The 24,712-nt window shown below is 35.2% G+C and overlaps 1 protein-coding gene across 1 annotated transcript in view; it reads left to right on the top strand.

Moving 5' to 3' along the window:
- The window catches only part of wdr47a (WD repeat domain 47a), a 48,436-nt gene that overhangs the window by 13,158 nt on the left and 10,566 nt on the right, over positions 1 to 24,712 (top strand). Inside the window, exons 2-12 of the mRNA XM_039734984.1 lie at positions 1,029 to 1,206; positions 4,357 to 4,440; positions 4,700 to 4,784; positions 5,908 to 6,710; positions 7,617 to 7,758; positions 11,029 to 11,207; positions 16,469 to 16,720; positions 18,628 to 18,721; positions 22,305 to 22,462; positions 23,111 to 23,280; positions 23,992 to 24,162. Of these exons, the coding sequence (XP_039590918.1) occupies positions 1,049 to 1,206; positions 4,357 to 4,440; positions 4,700 to 4,784; positions 5,908 to 6,710; positions 7,617 to 7,758; positions 11,029 to 11,207; positions 16,469 to 16,720; positions 18,628 to 18,721; positions 22,305 to 22,462; positions 23,111 to 23,280; positions 23,992 to 24,162 (2,296 nt within the window). The 5' untranslated portion in view covers positions 1,029 to 1,048. The remainder of the gene's footprint in view (positions 1 to 1,028; positions 1,207 to 4,356; positions 4,441 to 4,699; positions 4,785 to 5,907; positions 6,711 to 7,616; positions 7,759 to 11,028; positions 11,208 to 16,468; positions 16,721 to 18,627; positions 18,722 to 22,304; positions 22,463 to 23,110; positions 23,281 to 23,991; positions 24,163 to 24,712) is intronic.

The following is a 24,712-nucleotide window of genomic DNA, read 5'->3' as shown; positions in this document are numbered from 1 at the left end:
TGGAGGGGAAGGGAAGGGAGGTTGGAGAGCTCTGGAAGATAGAGGATTGAACATAAATAGAAAAAGCAATATGTGAGGTTTAATCCTAATCAGGATTCAGAAGTTAGCCTGCAGGGATGATTATTGAAAAGAGTGAATTAGAGTTAAATGGTAATCTAGGAAGGATCATTTGATGCAAAGATAACCCATAGAGTGCAGTATTGATGGAACAGTTGGAAGAAGATATCAGGAGTGTTTTCTGATTCAAGAGTTAAGACAAAGCTTAAAGGTAAGATTATGACAGCAGTGATGTATGGAGCTAAGACATAGGCAGTGAAAGGAGCACAGGAGAACTTGGATGTGGCAGAAATGAGAATGTTGAGATGAATATGTGGAGTTACAAAGAAGGACAGAGTAAGAAATGAGATAATCAAAGTATAGCAAAAGTAGGGGAGTTATTTAAGAAAGTACAGTACAGGAAAGTGGTTTGTACATGTGACGAGAAGACACAACTTGTGGGCAAAAGAGTGATGGGAACAGAAGTATAGAGAATGTGGATAAATAAAGTAAAAGAAGATTTGAGGGAAAGATGTCTTAACTGGTAGGAATGCTTGATCAGGCACATCAATGTCATATAGAAATGAGAAGAGATGAAAAGGAAGAAAATAAGGAGTGTGGGTATGAGATGCAACCTGTTCAGAGTTAGTTCCTGCTTTACATCCAAAACTGCCAGGATACACTCCAGCTTCTGCAACCCTGAGATTGATTACGTGGTTTGCAAATGCTACATTATGTAATGTTAGAGTTCTAAATGAAGAAGGCTATTTTTGCACGGTTATACCTGTAATTCTGGCGATACTGTTTTAACAGTCTGTGCTGTTTGTGTTTTAAGTAGTAGGTAAAGGGCAGATGATTTTCTTTCTCTGTCACACGTTGAAGCAGTTTTTACTCCTTGCTTGACAAAAAGTATTTGTAGTTCTTAATTTGGAATTCGAAAATTTACTGTCTCTTGCTTCCGCCTAACATATAGCTGTTTCTTGACTTTACAGTTTATTGCAAAGCTGACAATATGACAGCGGAAGAAACAATAAACATTAAGGAGGTGGAGATCATCAAGCTGATTTTGGATTTTCTCAACTCAAGAAGGCTTCATATCAGTATGCTTGCTCTGGAAAAAGAAAGTGGTGTTATCAATGGTCTCTACTCTGATGATATGCTTTTCTTGAGGTACATTTTACATTTTTGTTTGTAATTAATTCGTGAGGCTCATGTGGACTTTTTTTTTTAACCAGTATTCTTTGATAGTACACTGATTACCATCAATTTTACAATGTAACTTGAGTGGTCATAGCTTTGCTTTGGAAGCACAGCTAAACAGTGACATCTGTTTAGGTCTGTAATCCTTATCTTATTAAAGTACTAAATATCCACATGGGATAAATGCCCTTTTCCTCAGAATGGCTGGATTACTAATTATTTACAAAGTGTAGGAGATTATGTGATTTGCTTAGCCAGGCAATACTAGGGATTGAACCAATACTCTTGCACTTTACAGAACAAATTTGTAAACATCAATCTACATTACTTAAAAATGTGTTTATTTTGTGATTACTTGAAAAGTTGAAATATTCAGTTCATAGGTACATACTTTCTCAAACATGCTTAATCTGGATTTCATTTCCAGCAGCAGATGTCGCAAGGAGAGAAACAATCCTGAACAAGGTGCCAGTTAATTGCAGAATACACACACACATACAAAAACTCACATTAAGATCAATTTGGTTATGGGGGAGGAAAACCTGAGTGCCTGGAGGAAACACTAGCATATCTACAGGGAGAATGAGTAACATACAGTAAACTATTTGAACCAAGGGTCCAGAATCTATTGCATCTTAAAGAAATTACAAATGTATTAGGGTCATCCAGAGAGTTTTGCAACACAATTATTGGTTTTACATGTAAATTAATTTAGAGTTGGTTGAGAATATTTATAAAATAGTTGGTTGTGTTTGCTAAAATTCTAATGTTTCTACATGATCTCCAAAGAAGTGGACCTCTTAGGGGGCAAGATCTGAGCTATAGGATGGACAGGAAAGAAAAGTCCAGCTGGGTGTTATGACTGCTTTCTATGTTTTAAGCGTGTGTGCGGTCTTGCTTTGCAGTATTAAAGGGAGATTTCAACAATATTGTTTTGAGGTTGAACTCCCTTTAAATATTTTGAATGTGGAGATTTGACTGACCCATTTGACCATATGATGCCATATTTACTATAATTGGGTGCGGCAGCTTTATCCAAGGCTAACTAATGTCTGCGTTCAAATTAATAATAATAATAATAATAAGAGTCACTAATGTCTTTGAAATATTCAACAAAAACATGTGTTGAGAAATAACCATTTACTGTATATGTGTTACACTAAGAAGACAAAAGAGCAATGTTTCCGAAGTTCTATGATTAGAAGCCAGTCAACAGTAAAACATTGGAATGATGATGTAACTATAGAGAGTAGAGTTTTAACACCACATGGAAAAATGTAAGCAATCATAAAGTAGTGGAGTGAGAAACCATACCCAAAAATGTGTTTTAGGTGTGGAAAGTGATAAGAAAGGAAGGGAGAAAAGAGTTGTTCAAAACTGTGCTAATTTTGAGTATAAACTGTTTTGGTCGTACTATGAATAACCAGCTTTTCTCAATGGGAAACAGAGAATTTACTCAGCACTAGGGAAAAGAGGGGTGCAGGAAGTGGCATGATTCTTATTCATTGCCTACCTCAATTGAGATGTGATTGGACCAGTGTGGTCAATATATATGGCATCTTTCTATAGTGAAACATAATGACAAGATGTCTCATAATTATGTTTATTTAGTACAATTGTTATACATGTGAGTTACTGTTGGGAATTGAATTGGCAACCACAGTGTACTATATTGAAGATCCTGGACACTGTTGCCTGCTTCCTGCTTTGTGTAATAATCAGGTGACTGAAAAATGAAAGGCGCAGCACCACATACTAAACAGAAGAACTACAGTGGCTAGACTGCATACAAGAAAGTGGTGGCAATGTGGAGTAGTGACAGCAGTTTGGCATCAAGGTGGTAGAAATCATTGAGAATTTGTGGAGACACAGAGAATGTCCCGACACAGTAGAATAGTATAGCTTAACAGTGGAAACTCTTATGAAATTTACAGGCTTGAAGTTGTTAAATTTCCAATGAATTCACACAAAAACATTAATATCAAGTGAAGAAAATGTGTTTTTAGCTGTCTGAGCAAATGCGAAGAAGTCATCATACTACTGAATTAATAATCTAGGGTGGTTAAATGTGTGGTATTGTAAAGTAGCTCCATCACACAGAAAAAAATGTTTCATCTGCTCAGGAAATTATGGGATTTGAAATCTCATCAATTTTAGATATCTAAACCAAACATCACTTGAGAAAAGACTACAATAATGCAGAATTCTGTCTAAACCAGATAAACATTGTTCTTGCACTTTTTAAGAACAGTATCTACTGCAAAGTTATAATATGTTGTAAATGGCTAAAGGCAACCTTACTGCCAGAAAGCTGTCAATCATTATTGGGACTGTTGAATGTCTGGTCTACTAAGGGAATAACCCCAGCTTAGAAGATGCCAAATGCCTGAGTAAACTATTTAGGAAGGCCTGTTATATTACAAGACTAATCCTGAACTTGTAGGCAGCGGCAGAAGAGATAATGATGATAAAAGTAATAGCCTAATAGCGCTAATGCTATCCATCTGCACCATCACTTGTAGTCCTGGAGCTCCTTAAACTGCCAGCTCCTTTTCCCAAGATGTTTTAAGGGGCATTAGTGGGGTCCTTTTTTGCCTATAACGTCTGACGTTTTAATGTATCTTCATCTTCCTGTCATGCCTGTCTTCATCCTAGACAGTTATAACAGACTCGCTGGCATAAAGATCATATTGTTTATTATTTTATTGTGTGTTAAAGCCTTGCACGTATGTAATTGTTAAAAGTTTTAAACTGTGCTGCCTGGAAATTATTAAAGTTCCCTTTGGGATCAATAAAGTTCTGTCTTTATGTCTGTCTGTCTGTCTGTCTCTATTGTTTTTTTCAGTGAAGTATGTTTTATATTGTACTGTGTATGACATGATTGGAGATTCCCAATTTAATTTCCTTTTTCTGTTTGTTACTGAGGGAAAGCGTGCAGTTCCACTAAACTGGTAATATTTGGTAACTAAAACATGCCATTGAACTTAAAAAGTTGTTTATATGCATAGTCTTGACATTAAATGAAAAATAAAAATATGGTCAGCTCTTATGAATTACGAACTTCGATCTAAAACTTTAATTGACATTCTAGTTTTTTTTTGTTTTTTTTTCCCCCCACAGGCAACTTGTGCTTGATGGCCAGTGGGATGAAGTTCTCCAGTTCATCCAGCCCTTGGAATGTATGGAAAAGTTTGACAGAAAACGGTGAATAAGCTGAAATATTTAACCACTAAGTTGTATCACTTAAAAACAAGTTTGCATATCTTTTTTATTTAATATTGGGCAATCCAATTAACATTCACTGTGAAAATATTTGGTGATTGTAAACATTCAATGAGAAAATACTTTTTCTCAGTGCAGTAAATATGTATGAATCTGTTTCTAAATAGGATTTTTTATTATTAATTTCAAAAGTTACTCAACTAAGACCTGTTTTATAATGTCACACTTCATTTCACTTCAGATTTCGATACATAATCTTGAAGCAAAAGTTTCTTGAAGCCTTATGTGTCAATAATGCAATGTCAGCAGAGGACGAGCCACAACATGTAAGTCATTTCAGCTCACTTTCCTGTTGATTTAAGAAGACTTGCTTCTGTTTGCTATTAGATTACCCTGAACAATATACTTCATGCCTTGTAATCAAGCAAGATTGTTGCCAGGCAATTGAGTGGCATGTGAATACTATTACATACTGCAGTATATTTTAGAAGCTGTTTTATGAAATAAGGAGAAATGGTAAAATTCAAGCTTTTCTTTGAAATGTGAAAGCTTGCTTAGAAATGAAATGAGTTTATGATTTTGAGATTCAAGTTCCTGTTTGATTACAGTCTTAATTTTTATATAAAACTTTCTATATGTGTGACTCATTTGATCTAGAAAGGAGATACTGTATTTTCCATTCGCAACACTTTAACAGTATAATTGAGGTTACATGATGATATCCGTTTAAATTAAGTCATAGTGTGCTACATTAACTCTGTCATGAATTTCTTCCCTTTATACATTATTGTCTTCCTCTGAGATTTCGTTCTGCTGATTAGCTGTTTGGTTGATTCATTACCCAGTTATGTTATCACCTGTAGACTCTGGCGTGCTTTGCTGAGCTAATGAATCTTGCACTGTACTTACTTTAATACATTAAATGTTATGTTCTTTTTTTTTTTCTTTCTATTTGACATGTCAATTTCTCCAAATAATAAACACAAATTGCAAATACAACCCCCATTATTTTTTAAGTAAGGGAGGGTTTTGATTAACTTTGATTTCACAGTAAAATTTTAATTTTTCAACCACTATAGTAGGAGTTTATTATCTGACATTGTTTTTTCCCAGTATTTGAAAAGTTCCATCAGTTTTTATTTTGTTTGAAACAAATATCCACAGAGTGTAAAATATAAGTTCTGGTTGAAGTAAAATGGTATTATTGGAAATAAGACTCTTACAATAATAAAGCTGTGCCGCAGGGACAATACCTCGACTGCTTATTTGTAGGCTTGATATTTTTGTTTTAATATTCTTAATAGATTCTTAATAATGCCTCGCTTCTTGGCTGCTAAACAAATGCAGTTATATTGTTCAATGCATTAAAAAATATAAGGGTAATTTAACTGACTTTAACCTTTAAATCAAAACAGTGGCAAATTTAAAACAACTGCTCTTGTCTTGCAGCTTGAGTATACAATGCAGGAGGCAGTCAAGTGCCTGCACGCATTAGAGGAGTACTGCCCTTCTAAGGAGGACTATAGTAAGCTGTGTTTGCTTCTCACTTTACCTCGATTGACTAATCATGCTGAATTCAAGGACTGGAACCCCAGCACAGCAAGAGTACACTGCTTTGAGGAAGCTTGCATTATGGTGGCAGAATTTATACCGGCTGATAGAAAGCTAAGTGAGGCTGGCTTCAAGGCAAGCAACAACCGTCTTTTCCAACTAATCATTAAAGGGATGCTGTACGAATGCTGTGTAGAATTCTGCCAAAGCAAGGCTACAGGAGAAGAGATTACAGAGAGCGAAGTGTTGCTGGGTATTGATATGCTTTGCGGGAATGGATGCGATGATCTGGATTTAAGTTTGCTCTCTTGGCTCCAGAACTTGTCACCTAGTGTATTTTCATGTGCATTTGAGCAGAAGATGCTTAGTATTCATGTGGACAAGTTGGTGAAGCCCACAAAAGCAGCATATGCAGACCTTTTAACGCCCCTGATAAATAAACTTTCTCCGTACCCATCCTCGCCCATGAGGCGGCCCCAGTCTGCTGACGCATATATGTCTCGCTCCCTGAACCCTGCTCTGGATGGCCTTTCCTATGGTCTAACAAATCATGACAAAAGAGCTACAGACCTGGGCGGTCAGACATCTCCCATGTCACACTCCTTTGCTAACTTTCAGTACCCTGGGGCTCAAAACCTCACCAGAAGTCTTTTACTGGAGAGCACAGACTGTCACAGTATTTATGAAGAATCTCCAGAGAGGTATATTGTTTCTGACTATTCATAAAACCACCGCTCAGTTTCATTTAATTCTATATGGACACCACTTGCACATCATCTTTATGTATGTTAATACTCATCGCTAGCAGATTAGACAAGAAAGTCAGGTTTGGGGATGTTATTTAACAATACAGTTTAAATGTTTTTAGTATACAGTATATGTTAAAATGCACAATACAGTATTCCAACTGCATTGATAGTTTAAAGGATTAATTAACTTTATATTAATGATTTTAGCCTGTTCGCCTAATATGCCAAAGTGTGCGTATTCAAAAAAATAGTTTTCCCCAGTGACTTATGTTTAGTCAGCCATTTTTGTGGTTGTTTCATAATTCATTTTTTTTTATGTATTTGTTTGGTGGTGTTTCTTTGAAGATAAATGAATATTTGATTCAAGGTGACTGACAGGATTACTGGTTGACTTCCTTTCTCTTTGAGTGAAATGGCTGGTTTAGCAGCTATTGTTGTCAAGTAGATAAGTATAAATATGAAAACAGAAGTTTACATTTTTCTGTCTTTCTGAAATTCCAAGCATATCACATAACCATTTTTTATCTGTAATTGTAACAAGATTTATTACTGGAACATTTCATGTTAATCACTAAGAAAGATATTGCAGAAGTACAGTATCTTATCTGGTTATTTAATTCTGTGTTGTATATACAGTACTCTTCTAGAGGTTTAAATAAGATAAGGTTGTACTTGCACCCTTATTGCATTAACTGACAAGAAACGTCAGTTATGTGGCAAAACATCTGCCTCCTGCAGAGTAAAAGGATTCTATAAATGTATATATTTTGTTAATATTTAATGATTATGATCTTACTAGAAAAACTATTGATTATGTTCCCTAAATCTTCAGTCTTCTATATATGTATATTTCCATAGAACTTGCACACCTGATGGAAGTTTACTACAGTCCAGCAGTCATGAAACTTTACGTCACAGTCCCACTTCTAGCTCAAAGGCCATGAATGACGGCAACCTTCCTGGATCAAGTCCGGGACCAGGAAAAACAGACAAAAATGAGGTAGCAAAAAACATTTACGCCTAAAGCATGCATTTCGAAAGATTGAACAATTACTGTGTATAGAGGTCTTGCAAAATTGGGTGCAGCAAAGGTAGAAGAGGAGTTCTCACTCACTCTCTTTCTTAAAGGACCTTTAAAGTATAATTCATTATTGTAAATCATTATCTCTTTTAATTAACTTCACTCATTTATTCTCTGTTAGTGTTTTTTTTTTTTTTAAAGTTAGCAACGCAGGTGAATGAAACTGTTGTATGATTATTTCCTGTGATTATGTATATATTTTTACTAACGTTTAATATGTATATAATGAAACTTGAGCCCAAACAGATGCTAACCAAATTGACCCTTAAAGTCGTCCACAACAATTGGGCTAATCCAGGGTTAGATAGGTATTATTTTTCAATTGTCAGTCTTATTAAGGTTAGGTTAGTGTATTATCTACGACCAGTAATGGCACACTGCATGAATACACTTGACTTATAGTTTTCATACTCTTTCTCTGTATGTTTAGTATTTGTTTGCTCAGAAGTTGATGTAATTGTTGCTTTCTGAGCAGCTCTTGTTTTTTCCACCCTAGCGGCCCACATCTTCTCTTCTTTCGTCGGCATCTCCTCGTGTTAAAACTGATTAAGTCAGTGTTTGTGTTGAAATTATTTAGTACGTTTTCCTTAATATTTCACTTAAAATGGCACTTAACTCTTCAAACTGCCTCAAAAATGATTTAAGATATGAAGAGGTAGGGGAAGTGATGGTGAAGTTAGTAGGGATGAGAACGCCGCCCGTACACATGCGCCTGCTGGCTGCTGCTGAAAGTTGATTCTACAATAAAATAAAAATTAAAAGTGGAATAAACTTGAAGGTCAATCATCACCCAAAAGTGGATAGTAGACGTCACATAGTATATATGTACCATATTTCAGGTCAATAGTTCAAACGGTTTAGATAGATACTTTACAAGCTTCAAATCCTGGACAGACAAACGGACAGCAACGGTAGCATGTTATATAAGAAGATAATAATAAATCAGTAAATAAAAGAAATATGAAATAACTGATTAACAAGGGCAACTCAATTTTGTGTTGTTTTGCCATGGGTAATGCCATATTGTTCACTATTGTTATGAATCGGGTTTTTACCTTCCTAAATTTTTGTTGTTAGTATATTTATCAGAATATGGATATAGCTTAATGCATGCAAAGAACAAAGAGTATAGACAATTGAGGAAAATGTGACACATCGTGTCATCGTGTTTGAAAAACACCAAGGGTGGCAGTTTTGTGCAGATTCAAATGTATTGTAAAAACTAACTCCATAGAGAAAAAAGAAAATAGTATGCTACAAATTTCATGTTAAGATAGAAAGAATACATAAGTGATTGAAATACAACTTAGTAAACCAAACTGGCAAAACTGTGATAAGGCAAATAGCAAAATAACATCCCCTTTTCATTTAGTTATAGGTTGGTCATTAGGCTATATTCATCCGTGCCTAAAAGACGCTATAAAGCAGAAGCCTATATGTTGTTTTTCAGCATCAGACGTGTTTATAATTCAAGCAGTATGTTAATACACTATGAGATGACCATTAACTTTTTCTCCATGCTTGGTGGGTGGCCAAAATTTGAAACTTTAGCTAAGTGGAAGGACTTTGGCCTTGGCTAAGTATAGTATTTTCACGTTTTCTCATGTACTTAAAGTATAACACAGAGAAAAAAATCAGTGTTGGAGATAATATTTAATGAAAGAATCAGAGAGAATAGAGAATTTGTCAAGGAAGCCTGGGACTCCTGTGGGTACAATACTGCACATTTTATTCTTTTTTTTTTTATAAGCTAAATGTGTCTTAAATACAAACCAACAAACAACCAATACTTTATAAAATACAGTTTCTTTAGTGAACATCATCCTGAAGAACATTATACCTACCAGTGCCTTAGCCCCCAGGCCATATTGAGCACATTCAGAAGTCCTTCACTGTGAAATATGAATAACTGCTGGGTTAATTTTAGTATTTAATAGTTATCTTATATGTATATGCAATGAATAACTTTCACTTTAAAAATAATTTTTTTCACTGGTTTTAAGTAACCCTAAAGATTTGTGTATCTATTTTTACCTTATGGCACTTGCTAATGGTACAATTTTGTATTTGCACCATTAAGTTTTTTTTTAAATAAATGAATATTGACCATAGTGTCAAAAAGAAAGTACAATACAATTAAAACTTTAATGAATTATAATTAATACAATTTAAAACTAATGGTTTAATACTAATTATGTATAATTGGTTGTTGCAACAGTAAATTGTACCAAATGTGCATTTTTATGTTCTCTCTCTCTCTCTCATTTTATATATATATAAAAAAATCCTAAGCCTAAAAGTCGGGCTTATTTTAAAACCTACATAAATATGTTTAGTATCATTCTTTTCATAATTTATCGAACTTTAATGCAATGTTGTTAGATTTTCAAATTCTTATTCCATTTTTAAATTATAAACTTAAAAACATCAAGAACTCACGTCCCATGAGACAAGACTTTGTGTCAAGAGATTTAACCATTCCTAGGGTCGGAAATAAAAGACAAAAGAGTAGGACAGCTACTGTACAGGATTTTAAATGTTCGAAGTGCCGCTTGAGATGCAGATCATGTGGCACGGCAGCAGCAGCAAGCCAGCAGCCGATTGAGCAATGGGGAGGTAAAAAAAAACTATTTGCTTCCCATTGTATCACCGTTTAAGAGGGGGTTTCGGAGGAGCGACCGCGTATACTTGGGATGCATTCAGCCCCCCTCTTCACAACGCGACCAGCAGACAGGCCGCAACTGGGGGGCTTGCTGCCCTAGTTATTATTATAAAGTAATAAGTGTTGCTTATTATCTCTTAACTGGTAACTTGAACCTTGTGCAGTTCTTCAAATAAACTTATATTAAACTCAAAGTTTTTTTGAGTAGTTTATTTTTAGTCAGCACTTTCTTCTAAATTACAAATTGCATGGTTTGTACAATAATTGACAGACTGTTTTTTTATTTAAGTTCACAATTTTTCATGAGTTGAAATAAACCTAAAACAGCAGAAAATGCAAGATGAAGACTTATCTCTTAAAGTCTTTCCACTATTATGCTATCCTATGCTTTTTATCACTTTACAACAAGGGACCAGTAAATTTTTCAGTCTCCATTTGTTCACGTGTTAATTTTGTAACATTCACTAAATAATAATTTGATTATTTTTGCATGCTAAGCTCTTAACACTGATGTTATTGTATTTAAGCTCCGAGATTCAGCTGAGCACTTTCAAGAGTATTACCGCCAGAGAATGCGCTATCAGCAACACCTTGAGCAGAAGGAGCAGCAAAGACAGTTGTATCAGCAGATGTTATTGGAGGGTGGAGTCAACCAGGAAGATGGGCCAGAGCAACAATACAACCTCACAGAAAAGTTTCTAAACAGGTCTGCTTTTTATCTTTCCAGAATTAATGATTTTTTATTTGCATCTTTATCTCATTTAAATTATAAAGAGATTTTTTTTCCTTTAAGGACTTTGAATAAAAACAAATACTGTGTTTATTTCTATTATTATGCAAAGTTAGATAAATACATACAGTGGGATGCAAAAGTTTGGGCAACCTTGTTAATAGTCATTATTTTCCTGTATAAATCATTGGTTGTTACGATAAAAAATGTCAGTTAAATATATCATATAGGAGACACACACAGTGATATTTGGGAAGTGAAATTAAGTTTATTGGATTTACAGAAAGTGTGCAATAATTGTTCAAACAAAATCAGGCAGGTGCATAAATTTGGGCACCACAAAAAAGAAATGAAATCAATATTTAGTAGATCTGCCTTTTGCAGAAATTACAGCCTCTAAACGCTTCCTGTAGGTTCCAATGAGAGTCTGGATTGTGGTTGAAGGTATTTTGGACCATTCCTCTTTACAAAACATCTCTAGTTCATTCAGGTTTGATGGCTTCCGAGCATGGACAGCTCTCTTTAACTCACACCACAGATTTTCAATTATATTCAGGTCTGGGGACTGAGATGGCCATTCCAGAACATTGTACTTGTTCCTCTGCATGAATGCCTTAGTGGATTTTGAGCAGTGTTTCAGGTCGTTGTCTTGTTGAAAGATCCAGCCCGGCGCAGCTTCAGGTTTGTCACCGATTCCTGGACATTGGTCTCCAGAATCTGCTGATACTGAGTGGAATCCATGCGTCCCTCAACTTTGACAAGATTCCCAGTCCCTGCACTGGCCACACAGCCCCACAGCATGATGGAACCACCACCATATTTTACTGTAGGTAGCAGGTGTTTTTCTTGGAATGCTGTGTTCTTTTTCCTCCATGCATAACGCCCTTGTTATGCCCAAATAACTCAATTTTAGTTTCATCAGTCCACAGCACCTTATTCCAAAATGAAGCTGGCTTGTCCAAATGTGCTTGAGCATACCTCAAGCGGCTCTGTTTGTGCTTCCTCTGCATCACTCTCGCATACAGCATCTCCTTGTGTAAAGTGCGCCGAATGGTTGAACGATGCACAGTGACTCCATCTGCTGCAAGATGATGTTGTAGGTCTTTGGTGCTGGTCTGTGGGTTGACTCTGACTGTTCTCACCATTCGTCACTTCTGTCTATCCAAAGTCTTTCTTGGTCTGCCACTTCGAGCCTTAACTTGAACTGAGCCTGTGGTCTTCCATTTCCTCAATATGTTCCTAACTGTGGAAACAGACAGCTTAAATCTCTGGGACAGCTTTCTGTATCCTTCACCTAAACCATGATGGTGAACAATCTTTGTCTTCAGGTCATTTGAGAGTTGTTTTGTGACCCCCATGTTGCTACTCTTCAGAGAAAATTAAAGGAGGAGGGAAACTTACAATTGACCCCCTTAAATACTCTTTCTCATTATAGGATTCACCTGTGTATGTAGGTCAGGGGTCACTGAGCTTACCAAGCCAATTTGAGTTCCAATAATTAGTTCTAAAAGTTTTGGAATCAATAAAATGACAACGGTGCCCAAATTTATGCACCTGCCGGATTTTGATTGAACAATTATTGCACACTTTCTGTAAATCCAATAAACTTCATTTCCCTTCTCAAATATCATTGTGTGTGTCTCCTATATGATATATTTAACTGACATTTTTTATCGTAACAACCAACGATTTATACAGGAAAATAATGACTATTAACAAGGTTGCCCAAACTTTTGCATCCCACTGTATCTCCCACTGTATGTTACTTTGTGGAATCAATTTTACCGTTGTATGGCTATTGCGTGAAATTGAATTAAGTATAAATAGTCTGTTGTTGTTGCTTTTTCATAATTGTAGATTATTGTAATTTCCTTTCACAAAAGAAAAATGTGCAATTTTTTTTTCTCCTCAAATTATCTTCTTTTTCTGTGTTTCTTTTAACTGTAATGTGTATATATAAATGACTGTCTCTAAATGGCAGTAGTGCACTGTAGCTAAAATTAATAGAATTGAATTATTTAAACCACTTCAATGAATGATGGTGCACTTGCCTGACTAACCATCTGTTAAATATTTTCCTTACAGTCTTACAGATCCGTGAGGTAGTGTTGAGCTCACAGTTAACTGTCACTTCAAGCAGTGCTAAATATTCAGCTGCTTCAAACGATATATAACTTGCTTCTTTGTTTTTTTTTTATTTTTACAAACTTTACTTATGAATAAAATAACAAGTTAACTTATTTGATCTTGCAAAGCATTGATACCTGGAACATAAGTTTGACAACCTGATCATTCTAATAAACCTGACAAATCTGATAGAAAACTGTTGCTCCACTTCCTACTTTCACAGTAAAATATATACCCAATTCCCAGAAACAGAATCATAGCCTATTGTATGATAAATTAATAGAGCAAACATGTATTGTATTTAAGAGGAAAATAAATAAGGAAAAATATACTTGCTCTCCCTATGTCCTATAATCACATTAGTACTTTAATTTTTTATATTACCACTAGTTAAATTGTTTTATATTCATCACACATAATTCCTTTAATTTAGGATATACAACATTCAGTTTATACTAAGTACCAATTGCAAATGCAATAAACAAACACATTACAGCAAATGACTCTTACACATTCCGTTACGGGGGAATTTCCATCTCCCTTTAAAAAAGGCTTAAGGCATCATATAATAATTTCATGTATTTTCTGTTTAGTTTTCACTTGATAGACTCATTCAGAATATTAATTGTATATGTCATTATTGTAGCATCTCTCATTAGAGGACTTTTATCATTTTGTCTGTCTGATGTTATTGTTGCATTTTGAATGCTGTCTTTGTGAACATAGGTTTACTCTCAGGAGTTCCAAATATTAAACTTTGTTGCTTAAATTGAAGTATATGAAGTGTAAAGGATTGCATAACTGATGGATTATGCTGAAACCATGGTATGTTAAAGCGCATATATATATATATATATATATATATATATATATATATATATATATATATATATATATATATATATATATATATATAGCTCAGAATTTATACTTTAGAAACAGAACTGTATAAAACCTATTTATAAATACCAAAGCAGATGAAAATATTTTGCTGTTCTGAGTTACAGTGTAATTTCAAGTGAGTTAAGGAGATTAGGCTAATCTTTAAGGATTTTTAGTTGTGGTATCATCCTTATGACATAACCCTTTTTGTATAATTTATAATGGCTATGTGATTTTTATATGTCATTATCCATAGTGCATTAATGGAAAGTACAACAAAAGATGAGACAGCTATGGATCTTTAAAATTAAAGCACAAACTTTCTAGAGTCTAGAAATCCGTATTTTGACATTAATTTTAAGGCCTCATCTTTTGACTATATCATACTTTCAGGCACATAGACATCAATATGTTTTTCACAACTTGTGAGAGAGAGATTTTTTTTTAATTTGTTCTAAATTTAACTGGAAGACAGACCGCTTTCTTTTTTATGGTTCTACTTCTTACTTTTAATTATGATTCTTTTTAAATTTAACTGTTGTGTAGTAAAACAAGGATTTCAATGGCCTTGTCTATAAAGCAATGAATTCCATTTTGTAGTAATTAATTCCTCCCCCTCTTCCAGTTTTTTTCAGCTGAACAGTGGCTCATTTTACTGAGACTGTGGCAGAGTGGGTGGCACTGTGCCACAGTCATTAGTGTTGTTGCCATGCATATTCAGGATCCTGGGTTCTAATCCTGCACTTGTTTGTTGTTTATGTGGACTTGTTCTCTCCATGAATACTTGTTTCTTCCTCTGGGTACTCAATAAGACTTTCTACATCTCTAAAGAAATTAATACAAGGTTAACTGGAAGTTCTACTTACAAATTCCAAATTGTGAGCAAGATCATGGATATGGCCCTTATAATGAGCCGCCATCTTCCCGGGCTCTTTCCTGCCATGCATCTAGTTCTGCCAGGATAGACTCTGTCCCTCACACCCACAACCCTAAATTGGTTTAAAGGAATGTTATGTTTGAGAATGTTAGTGTGGAAAGGGTCTCAGACTTCCGCTTCTTGGGAGTCACCATTAGGGAGGACTTGACCTGGGGAACACACACTGCTGAGGTAGTGAAGAAGGCCCAAAAGAGACTCTACTTCCTGAGGGTGCTCAGAAAGAACAACATCCCTGAGAAACGCCTGTTGTCCTTTTACCACTGCAAAGTTGATAGCATCCTGGTGTACTGTCTCTGTGTGTGATTCTCCAGCTGCACAGTAGCACAGAAGAAAGAGCTCCACAGGGTTATTAAGGTCGCCCTGCGGATAGTCGGCTGTCCTCTCCCCTCACTAGAAGAACTACATAGTTCCCGTTGTCTCAGGAACGTCAAGAAAATTCTTCAGGACCCATCACACCCAGGACATGCATTGTTTAAATGCCTGCCTTCATCCAGATGTTTCAGATCCATAAAGCCTAAGACAAATAGACTGAGAAACAGTTTCTATCCTTCAGCCATCACTATGCTGAATGCTGCCAAGTAGTCAATCTGACCGAGTGCACCTTCATTCTAAGTTAACATTAGATAAGTGCAATATAATGTATGCATGCATGTATGAGCGGAAAACATTGTTCTGCTGTTATGGACAATTTTGGATACTTATTTTATTCCCTTATTTTAGTTGTAACTTGAGTAATTATGTTTTGTTTTTGTTTTTATTTTATTTTTTCTGCACTGCAAAATTGTACCTAAACAATTTTGTTGTACAGTGTCTCATTGCTACAATGACAAGAAAGATTTTGATTGTATGTAAAATGAACAAAAACCAAAAAACCTCTTTAAATATATATTTATCACCAGTAAATGCTATTAAACATAATGTACACATTTCCAGATTTACCTCTCAGATGATTACATGTCAGTTAAGAGATGGCAACATGTTTGCAATGCAAATTCTGTTGTTTAATAGTAAAACTGAGCATTTTTAGTTTGTTTTGCTATGGTATGAGTAACAAATGCAGAGAAAGTGAAATAATTACATTAAGCCTGTGTACTTTTAAAATGCTGAAAGTGTGAAAATCAGCAGTTGCTTAGAATTTAACATTTTTTAATATTAAGGCTTTTTTTATTTTGTTTTATTAGTCAGAGAGAAAGGTGATGGTGCTGTGTTTTAGTGTATGTTATATGTATAGCAGCAAAGATTTCTGACAGTACTGTTCTATAATAGAAAACATTTTATTTTTTACCAACAGATCAATTCAAAAACTGGAAGAACTCAATGTTGGAATGGATAATCTTGGGGGAGAAGTCCAGTCATTAAGTCAGCAGTGCAATGGAACAAATGCAAACTGTAATCCCGCCACTGGAACTGGAACTGGTTTTAACACAAGTCCTGAAAGTGCTCACCAAAGAGAGAGCCAAACTGCATCCACTAGCACTCCACAGAAAGCTGGAACTCGTGGAATTCCTTCATTAGATGAATCACCAGTATTTGGTACTCAGAGGTAATTTTATTGTGTATTGTGTTGCATGGACAATATTATGGTTTGGATTAGTTTACTGTACAGGTATGTGACAATTTTCCTACTTTTTTCCTTTGTATTATTTTATAAAAAGAAGAAGAACAACAATATTTATTTATATAGCACATTTTCAAACACATTATGTAGCTCAAAGTGCTTTACAAGATGAAGAAAGAGAATAAAGACAAAATAAAAGAAAAAAGGTCTGATGGTCAGGGAGGACAGAAAAGAAAAAACTCCAGGCTTCACAAGGAAGGACTTGATGAATTTTTAAAAGGGGACAGGATATATATAGCCAGTAATTAAAAGATCACCACAGACACACAATTTCTAGACATATAACCATTTTCTGAGTTTAGTTAGTCAATTACAGAGAAAAACTGGAGACTGTCCTTGCAATGTCAGATATAAGACTAGAATCCGTCTTCAACTTCCTACCAAATTGCACACAAACTCCTACCAGGCCAGAGGCTGAGAGGTAATCTTAAATTTTGAAGTTAACTTTAAATACATGGCTGTGGGATATGGGAGAAAATGAGAGTTTTTGAATAAAATCCTCATGAACATGGAGAAAATGTAAACACTCCTCTGTTGCCTAAAACTTTAAGGAAATAGCATTAATTACACTGCCATCATGTTTTTCAGCAAACAGTATAATAATTCTTTAAATATTACTAAATAACATACAAACACAGCAACATAAATACCGGTAGATACTTTATTAATCCCAAGGGGAAATTCACAAATATGTGAATAATATACATAAATGTCAGTATATTGTACAATAAAGAGTGCATCTTGCAGATGGTTTTTATATAAAACCACTCTTAGAAGGCCAGCCAACTTTCAAATGTCTCATAAAGACTTAAAAATCCTTTTGTGGGTGCTTTTTTGGTTGTTTCAAAGGCAGGAAAGAATTAGTGAGATTCCTCTTGATCAGAAATAAAAATACATGTGATTTAATCTGTTTGATGTTCTTGTGACATTTAAACAGGGATGCAGATAGGCACTGGCATGCTTATCACACATTTGTAATATGAGAAGCAATGTTGTCTATATACATATCTTCGTGCAACAAATTCTGTCCATTGCCAGGAGGGTTCACCTCATGAGTATTTTTCTATGCCTTACATATTGAATATTTCAGTTTTCTGCATTTCAGAATAGTTATTTAAATACTCGATTGCTTTGTTATTCTTTCTCATTCCTAGTTACAATACAATATTTACATATTAGTCACATCTTTTTTGGAAATAAAAGAAATAATGACACAAAAACACTCCTCCAAGAATTGGGGGATGGGTGGGCTTGTATGCAGAACCATGTTTTCAAGAAAAATGTGCTCATGTTGGGGTTTTCCACACCAAACTTGACTACAGTGAGGCGGTCAAACAAATAACACTCCATAACTGATCGTCATGAATATGTCAATTACATGGAAAGAAACAGTCTGAAACTGGGATGTTGGGACCCTCTCCTGAATCCTGCATTAAACAGAATTTTGCATAGTTACTGAAAATCAAACTTGCACCCACCTGTACCTGCTGAAGTGCCCAAACCCAGTTGTACTTTAATTCACCTTTATGCGTACAGTAGATGTCTCTTTTCTTAAGCTGTAAAACTTTTTGTTGTTTCTTAATAGTAAGCTTAGCTCATTGTGTTATCCTTACATTAATCAGAAAAAGCTGAACAAAAATGATAATTACAAAACATATTATGTAGAAAAGGATATATGTACATTTGCTTTGCCTCTTGAGTTTTTCATTGTATTTAATCTGTTTAAATATTTGTTTTAGCGGTTTAATCAGTTGAATTACTGAAACAATATTTGTCCCTATTGTGAAATCTTAATATCATTGAAACTGAACATTTCCCTTTCTTTACTTCAGTGCAAACGCAGCTCCTTTGTCCAGGGAACGTGTTACTCAGCCACCACAGCCAGGGGGTCTGACATACTCACCATCACGTTTGCGTGCTGAGGAGGTAAGATACTAACATTTTCTTTGTCACGGTCAAATTATGCTTTTTATTAATGCTTGTGTTGCATCCTATAAAATATTTACAAAAAACGAATGGTTTGCTTCTATACAAAAAGAGGAATATAATTTCTTCTTCAGTAATTTGTATTGTACACTCTTTGTAAAATAATATAAATTGTGGAATCAAAATTTCTAGTTAGTGAACAGTGAAACGGCTTGTTAATAGAGAAGGTGGATGAAATTTCACAAACCTATAATTAATAAAAATGATTAATATAAACATTGCTAACAGCAAAAAATTTTAATTTTTGAATTTAAATATCCTATGTACAGGTGTATGCTACACAATTATCACAGTAATAAATGTGCAAAAAGCTTATTATTATGTTTGCTATGAGAGTTTTCACACTCATAGTTGGTTTGCTTTGTGCCAGAACAGAAGATTAGTTGTTTAGTTGTTTTGTTTCAGCCTCCAGTTAGCTTGAACTGCAAACATTCAAACAACCCAGAAGTAACAGCAAACCCTCAATGGACATGTCTTAGACTCTTTCATTGGGCAAAAATGATTTTTCACTGAAAGAAATCATAATGTAGAGTTGACAGCAGCTGTGTTTGTGCACCACTGCATTTGCAATAGTGACATTGTTTGTTTACCAAACACAACTCTGTGAACATAATGCCTGTTATCTGAAAACTAAAAGAATTCATGAAAGTGAAGCACTGCTTCACATTCTACAAAAAGGAATTGTTTCATCTAGTTGACAGAAGAATGCAAGCTCTGCTGAAGCAATACAATGATTGATAGATAGATAGATAGATAGATACTTTATTAATCCCCAAGGGGAAATTCACATACTCCAGCAGCAGCATACTGATAAAAACAATATTGATTAAAGAGCAATAAAAGCGCAGTGCAAGTTAAAAATGCAAGATGGAGAGTGTGAGGCAGGTATAACAGTCTATAATCTTGTATAATGTTAACATTTACCCCCCGGGTGGAATTGAAGAGTCACATAGTGTGGGGGAGGAATGATCTCCTCAGTCTTTTCAGTGCAGCAGGACGGTGACAGCAGTCTGTCGCTGAAGCTGCTCCTCTGTCTGGAGATGACACTGTTCAGTGGATGCATTGGATTCTTCATGATTGACAGGAGCCTGTTCAGTGCCCATTGCTCTGCCACAGATGTCAAACTGTCCAGCTCCGTGCCTATAATAGAACCTGCCTTCTTCACCAGTTTGTCCAGGCTTGAGGTGTCCCTATTCTTAATGCTGGCTCCCCGGCGCACCACCACATAGAAGAGGGCGCTTGCCACAACTGTCTGATAGAACATCCGCAGCATCTTATTGCAGATGTTGAAGGACGCCAGCCTTCTAAAGAAGTATAGTTGGCTCTGTCCTCTCTTGCACAGCGCATCAGTATTGGCAGTCCAGTCCAATTTCTCATCCAGCTGCACTCCCAGGTATTTATAGGTCTGTACCCTCTGCACACAGTCACCTCTGATGATCACGGGGTCCATGAGGGGCCTGGGCCTCCTAAAATCCACCACCAGCTCCTTGGTTTTGCTGGTGTTCAGGTGTAGGTGGCTTGAGTCACACCATTTAACAACATGATGTGCTTCAATGTCATTTAGACAGTAGGCATGTCTGATGAATTTCATCTCACTACTGTATATAATGTTATTTATTTGCTCTCCTGCAGCTTACTCTATGAACGTAACCTTTAATCTCTATTTAGTTTATATCAAATCGCATGTTTGCTGCACTTAGACATGTCAACAATTTTTAATAGTGTTCACTTTGGAATGTTTGATTAACATTTATTGCATGATATCAATGATAATGTGCCTCCAGTGTCTACATTGTACCTGAAGAGCGATCACATTGAGAGGATGCCCACCTTTGCTCATCACTGTTGTATTGTAATATTTGGGGTTTGAGCATTGATTGTGTAGGGCATTTGTGTCTCACCACCTCTCTATGTGGTTTGAGCAACTTGATCAAATGAATTAGGTGCTAGGATTAATCTGATTGTGAATTTGTGTGTTTGTGTATTTATATTTATGCTGAGATTGCCCGACTACAGGCAGAAATGGTATAGCACAATTTTTTTCCATAATGAATAGTATTTCCTGTAGTTAGATTGACTCCACATTGGATTACATTAATGCCTGACAAAAAACACTCCAGTGTTTGCTTGGTACTGCACTGAGACCATCATTTTCAAGGGGTCTCGGTACAGTTGTTTTGGTCCAATGGGTGTGTTTACATTTACCAAAATAAGCCAGACTACAAGGAAAACCACCACAGAGGTTGAAACAAATGCTCCAAACAAGCTAGCTTTGAAAATCCATTTGCAGGACTGCTTTTAGTACCACTAGTACACTGTGGATTAACATAACACTCTCAACGCATTAACGACATTCAGGGTTTTGGAGTTACAGAGCATATCTTGGCAACACTGGGCATAAGACAGGAGAGAACTCTGAATACAGCATTAGTCTATTGCAAAGTCCTCAATAACATAGGCACATGGCCAATAAACCAAACACATTCTTTCAGACATGAGACAAAACTGAAGTACTGTAATGAAGTTGTGAGAGGAAAATTACCACAGATACAAGAAGAATTTACAAAGGCCTGAAAGAGGCAGCCATGAGTGAGATTCAAATACAGGAAAATGGATGTATAATGCAGCAGCACTAACCACTTCACTGTGACACCCATTGTAGTACAGACAAGTACACATATTGTACATGTTTACAAACTGATATTTTTTTTAATCAACCACAACATGCCTTGAAAATGAAATAAAAATGGTTCTAACTTAACCAATGCATACATCAGCAAACTGACTGTAATTTAGGTTAAACAATGACAATATTTTGAGTTAAGTGATAGAAAAACATTCATACCTCACATGAACCAAGTCTTTTGTCCCAAAGAAGGTGCATTTTATTTTATATTATACCATTATGTTTACGTGACGCAGCAGAAACACTGACGTTCCTATTTGTAGATTCCTTTCTTCCAAAAGGCTTCTCATTGCAGTCTTACTTGAAAATTCTATGATTTTTATATTATCTTAAATTTACTTGGAGCCTGGTTAAGAACTTAAATAGTTTTACCTGGCAGTGTATGTTTTACAAAATTTTCTAACATTATTTTCATAACATGCATGATAAGACTGCCTGATGAGAATAGCATAGATTGATATGTACAATAGATATCTATAGATGCTCATTAGTCCTAATACTTTAACTCCAATTTTGTTAATGTGAATTGCAATTTTCAGAGCTACTTTCTTATAACAAAATTAAACAATTTTAACTGACATGTATAACCTGGTGAATTTGAATTTCAATGCTTATAAGGTGTAATTGTAATTACTACATATATGCCTAAGTTATGAAAAAGTAAAAAAAAACATAAACCTGCTAAACCTTTTATATAAATCCTATACAATACAAAAAAAAAATACAAAAAACTTTTTTCAGTAGTTCTTATGTGTTTCTAATTATTATTTAAATCAGCAATATAATCGGCAGTTTGCTTAATATAGCTCTGAACTTGTGTCTAATTTGTTTGTTTAGAATGAAAAACCTAAAACTCAGTTTGTTGCCATAAACATCCTTGAAGATACCCAAGCTGTCCGAGCTGTTGCCTTTCATCCTAGTGGTGCTTTTTATGCGGTGGGCTCCAATTCTAAAACGCTGCGGGTATGTGCATATCCAGAGGTTCTAGATCCAAGGTAAGAACAGCTAAGGTGTTCTGCAAATATGATTGTATTAAGTGTTTTATTTAAATAATGCTGTGATAGCAATTTTATTATGACTGAAAAACTTTGCAAGATAATCCAATAAAAAGTTGATTTTAAAATTATAACCTGTATGAACTGGTTATAATAATCTAACATACTTGTTTATCATAACAAGGTCTTTTTAGAAAAATTGAATACCTGAACTTCCCAGGTAGAAAGTGTAGATCCTCTTTGATTTCAAAGTTTTCATAGTAAGTAGCAAGGTGATTTAGGGGATAAGACCATGTCATTGCCATGATATTCAGACTGGAGACGTGGCAGTGTCCTGCCTTTTTCTTTTGCAGTGCACCCATCATTGTGAGCAGTATCATAAGGAAATCTACAGAGAAACTAGCTGAATTACAGCATAGCATCAGTTTAGCAAGTCAATTCAAAATCACACTGATTAGAAACTTTCCTCTTAATTTGGTAAACTGGAAAGTAATTTTTATTGGTTGATAATAGCAGTAAAAACATGGCAAGAAATATATATACACACGTTGAAATTGATTTAGCATCTTTATATGTTTGTCTCTGTTGTTTCAGGTGTCAGAATGTACACATTTTAAATTTCATTCTTCTCTGTTATATTTTTCACAGTTCAAGCAGTTCCCCTAAACAGCCTGCAGTACGTTTTAAAAGGAACAAACACCACAAAGGTTCTATATACTGTGTGGCTTGGAGTCACTGTGGACAGCTACTAGCTACAGGCTCAAATGACAAATATGTGAAAGTATTACCATTTAATGCAGAGTCCTGCAATGCAACTGGTGAGACAGCATCCTTTTCAAACTCACTTGGTACTTAGTTTAGAGACAAAGGAATTCAGAGGTTATCCTGCTACTGTTACTAGCAGAAAATGCTGAACCATTGTAGATCACTACATACATAAATTTTCATTGGGACAATTTAGAAGCAATAGTCTACTTAACATCATGCATTTGAACTTTGGCAATAACATTACAAGAACATGGAAGAGAATTCAGACACTACTAAGAAAGTTGCCTAGTCTGCGATGAAGCCTAATTTTATCCTACTTGAAGCAACAGTATCTCCTATTTTGTTTTGAATGCAATTGTCCCCTTTTTATATGGTAACAGTTTTTACAAGGATCTACATATTTTTCAAAGAAATATATTGATGCATTTATTTGTGCCATCTTCCTGGTTTTCAAAAATGCCCCTCTCTTTGTCTTAATGATTTATTTTTTTGTGGTTTCATATTACTTGACTGCACAGTATTTTAATAGTAAAATGGGTGCAGTATGTTCTGTTATCTGGTATATTGGGCAATATCATTTATTTTTGATCCAAGAATAATGCTAATACTGTTGCCATATACTTGAACAGAGAAGGCAACATTGTTTGCAGCCAAAGGAACCTATTAAACAGTTTTTAGATATTGTGTTGTAAAAGAAATTAAATATTTTTAAGCATATTCTTTATAAACTTTCCAATATCTGTTGCTTTTTAATTCCACAGGCCCAGATCTAGAATTCAGCATGCATGATGGGACTATCCGTGATCTAGCATTTATGGAGGGACCAGAAAGTGGAGGCGCCATTTTAATAAGTGCTGGGGCTGGAGACTGTAATATCTACACCACTGATTGTCAGAGGGGCCAGGGTTTACATGCTCTGAGTGGTCACACAGGTGTGTTTCTAACGTTATGTCTTTAGTGCTTTAAACTTATAAGGACAATTAATTTAAACATGCTGATAGATTACTTGTTAATTTTTCAAAGAATCATAGAAACATGCTTTTAGAGAAATCTACTTTTATGCTGATTTAACTTTATCCTATAAAGTAAGTCAGCACTTCTCAAAGCAGTCATAATATATGCACATTTATAAGTGCAACTGTCATATGACAGTAGACAATCCAGGCAGTATGCAACCTAATCAAACTTGCCATTAATTGCCATTAAAGTGCATTAATTACATGTTTCTGATTGCTTTTTTTTATCCTCAAATTGAGATTTTGTTTGTCCAGTTGAATTGGGAATACAGACCAACATGAAAACACTCATACATACAATATAGTCAAGACAAGCCAAATGTCAGTGTTAGTCAACAGTGTAGCAATCCCAAAAATTTGTGCTTTAAAAAAATGAACATATGTCCGTACATAGATTCTCTGTCAGCCCAGGCCCAGTAGATAATGTTTGTTACTGTAACGTTATTGTTTGCAGCTCTGTAGAAAT

The sequence above is a fragment of the Polypterus senegalus genome, chromosome 14 (genome assembly GCF_016835505.1).
Source record: "Polypterus senegalus isolate Bchr_013 chromosome 14, ASM1683550v1, whole genome shotgun sequence".
Taxonomy (NCBI): Eukaryota; Metazoa; Chordata; class Cladistia; order Polypteriformes; family Polypteridae; genus Polypterus; species Polypterus senegalus.
This window is presented reverse-complemented; position numbering and strand designations above follow the sequence as displayed.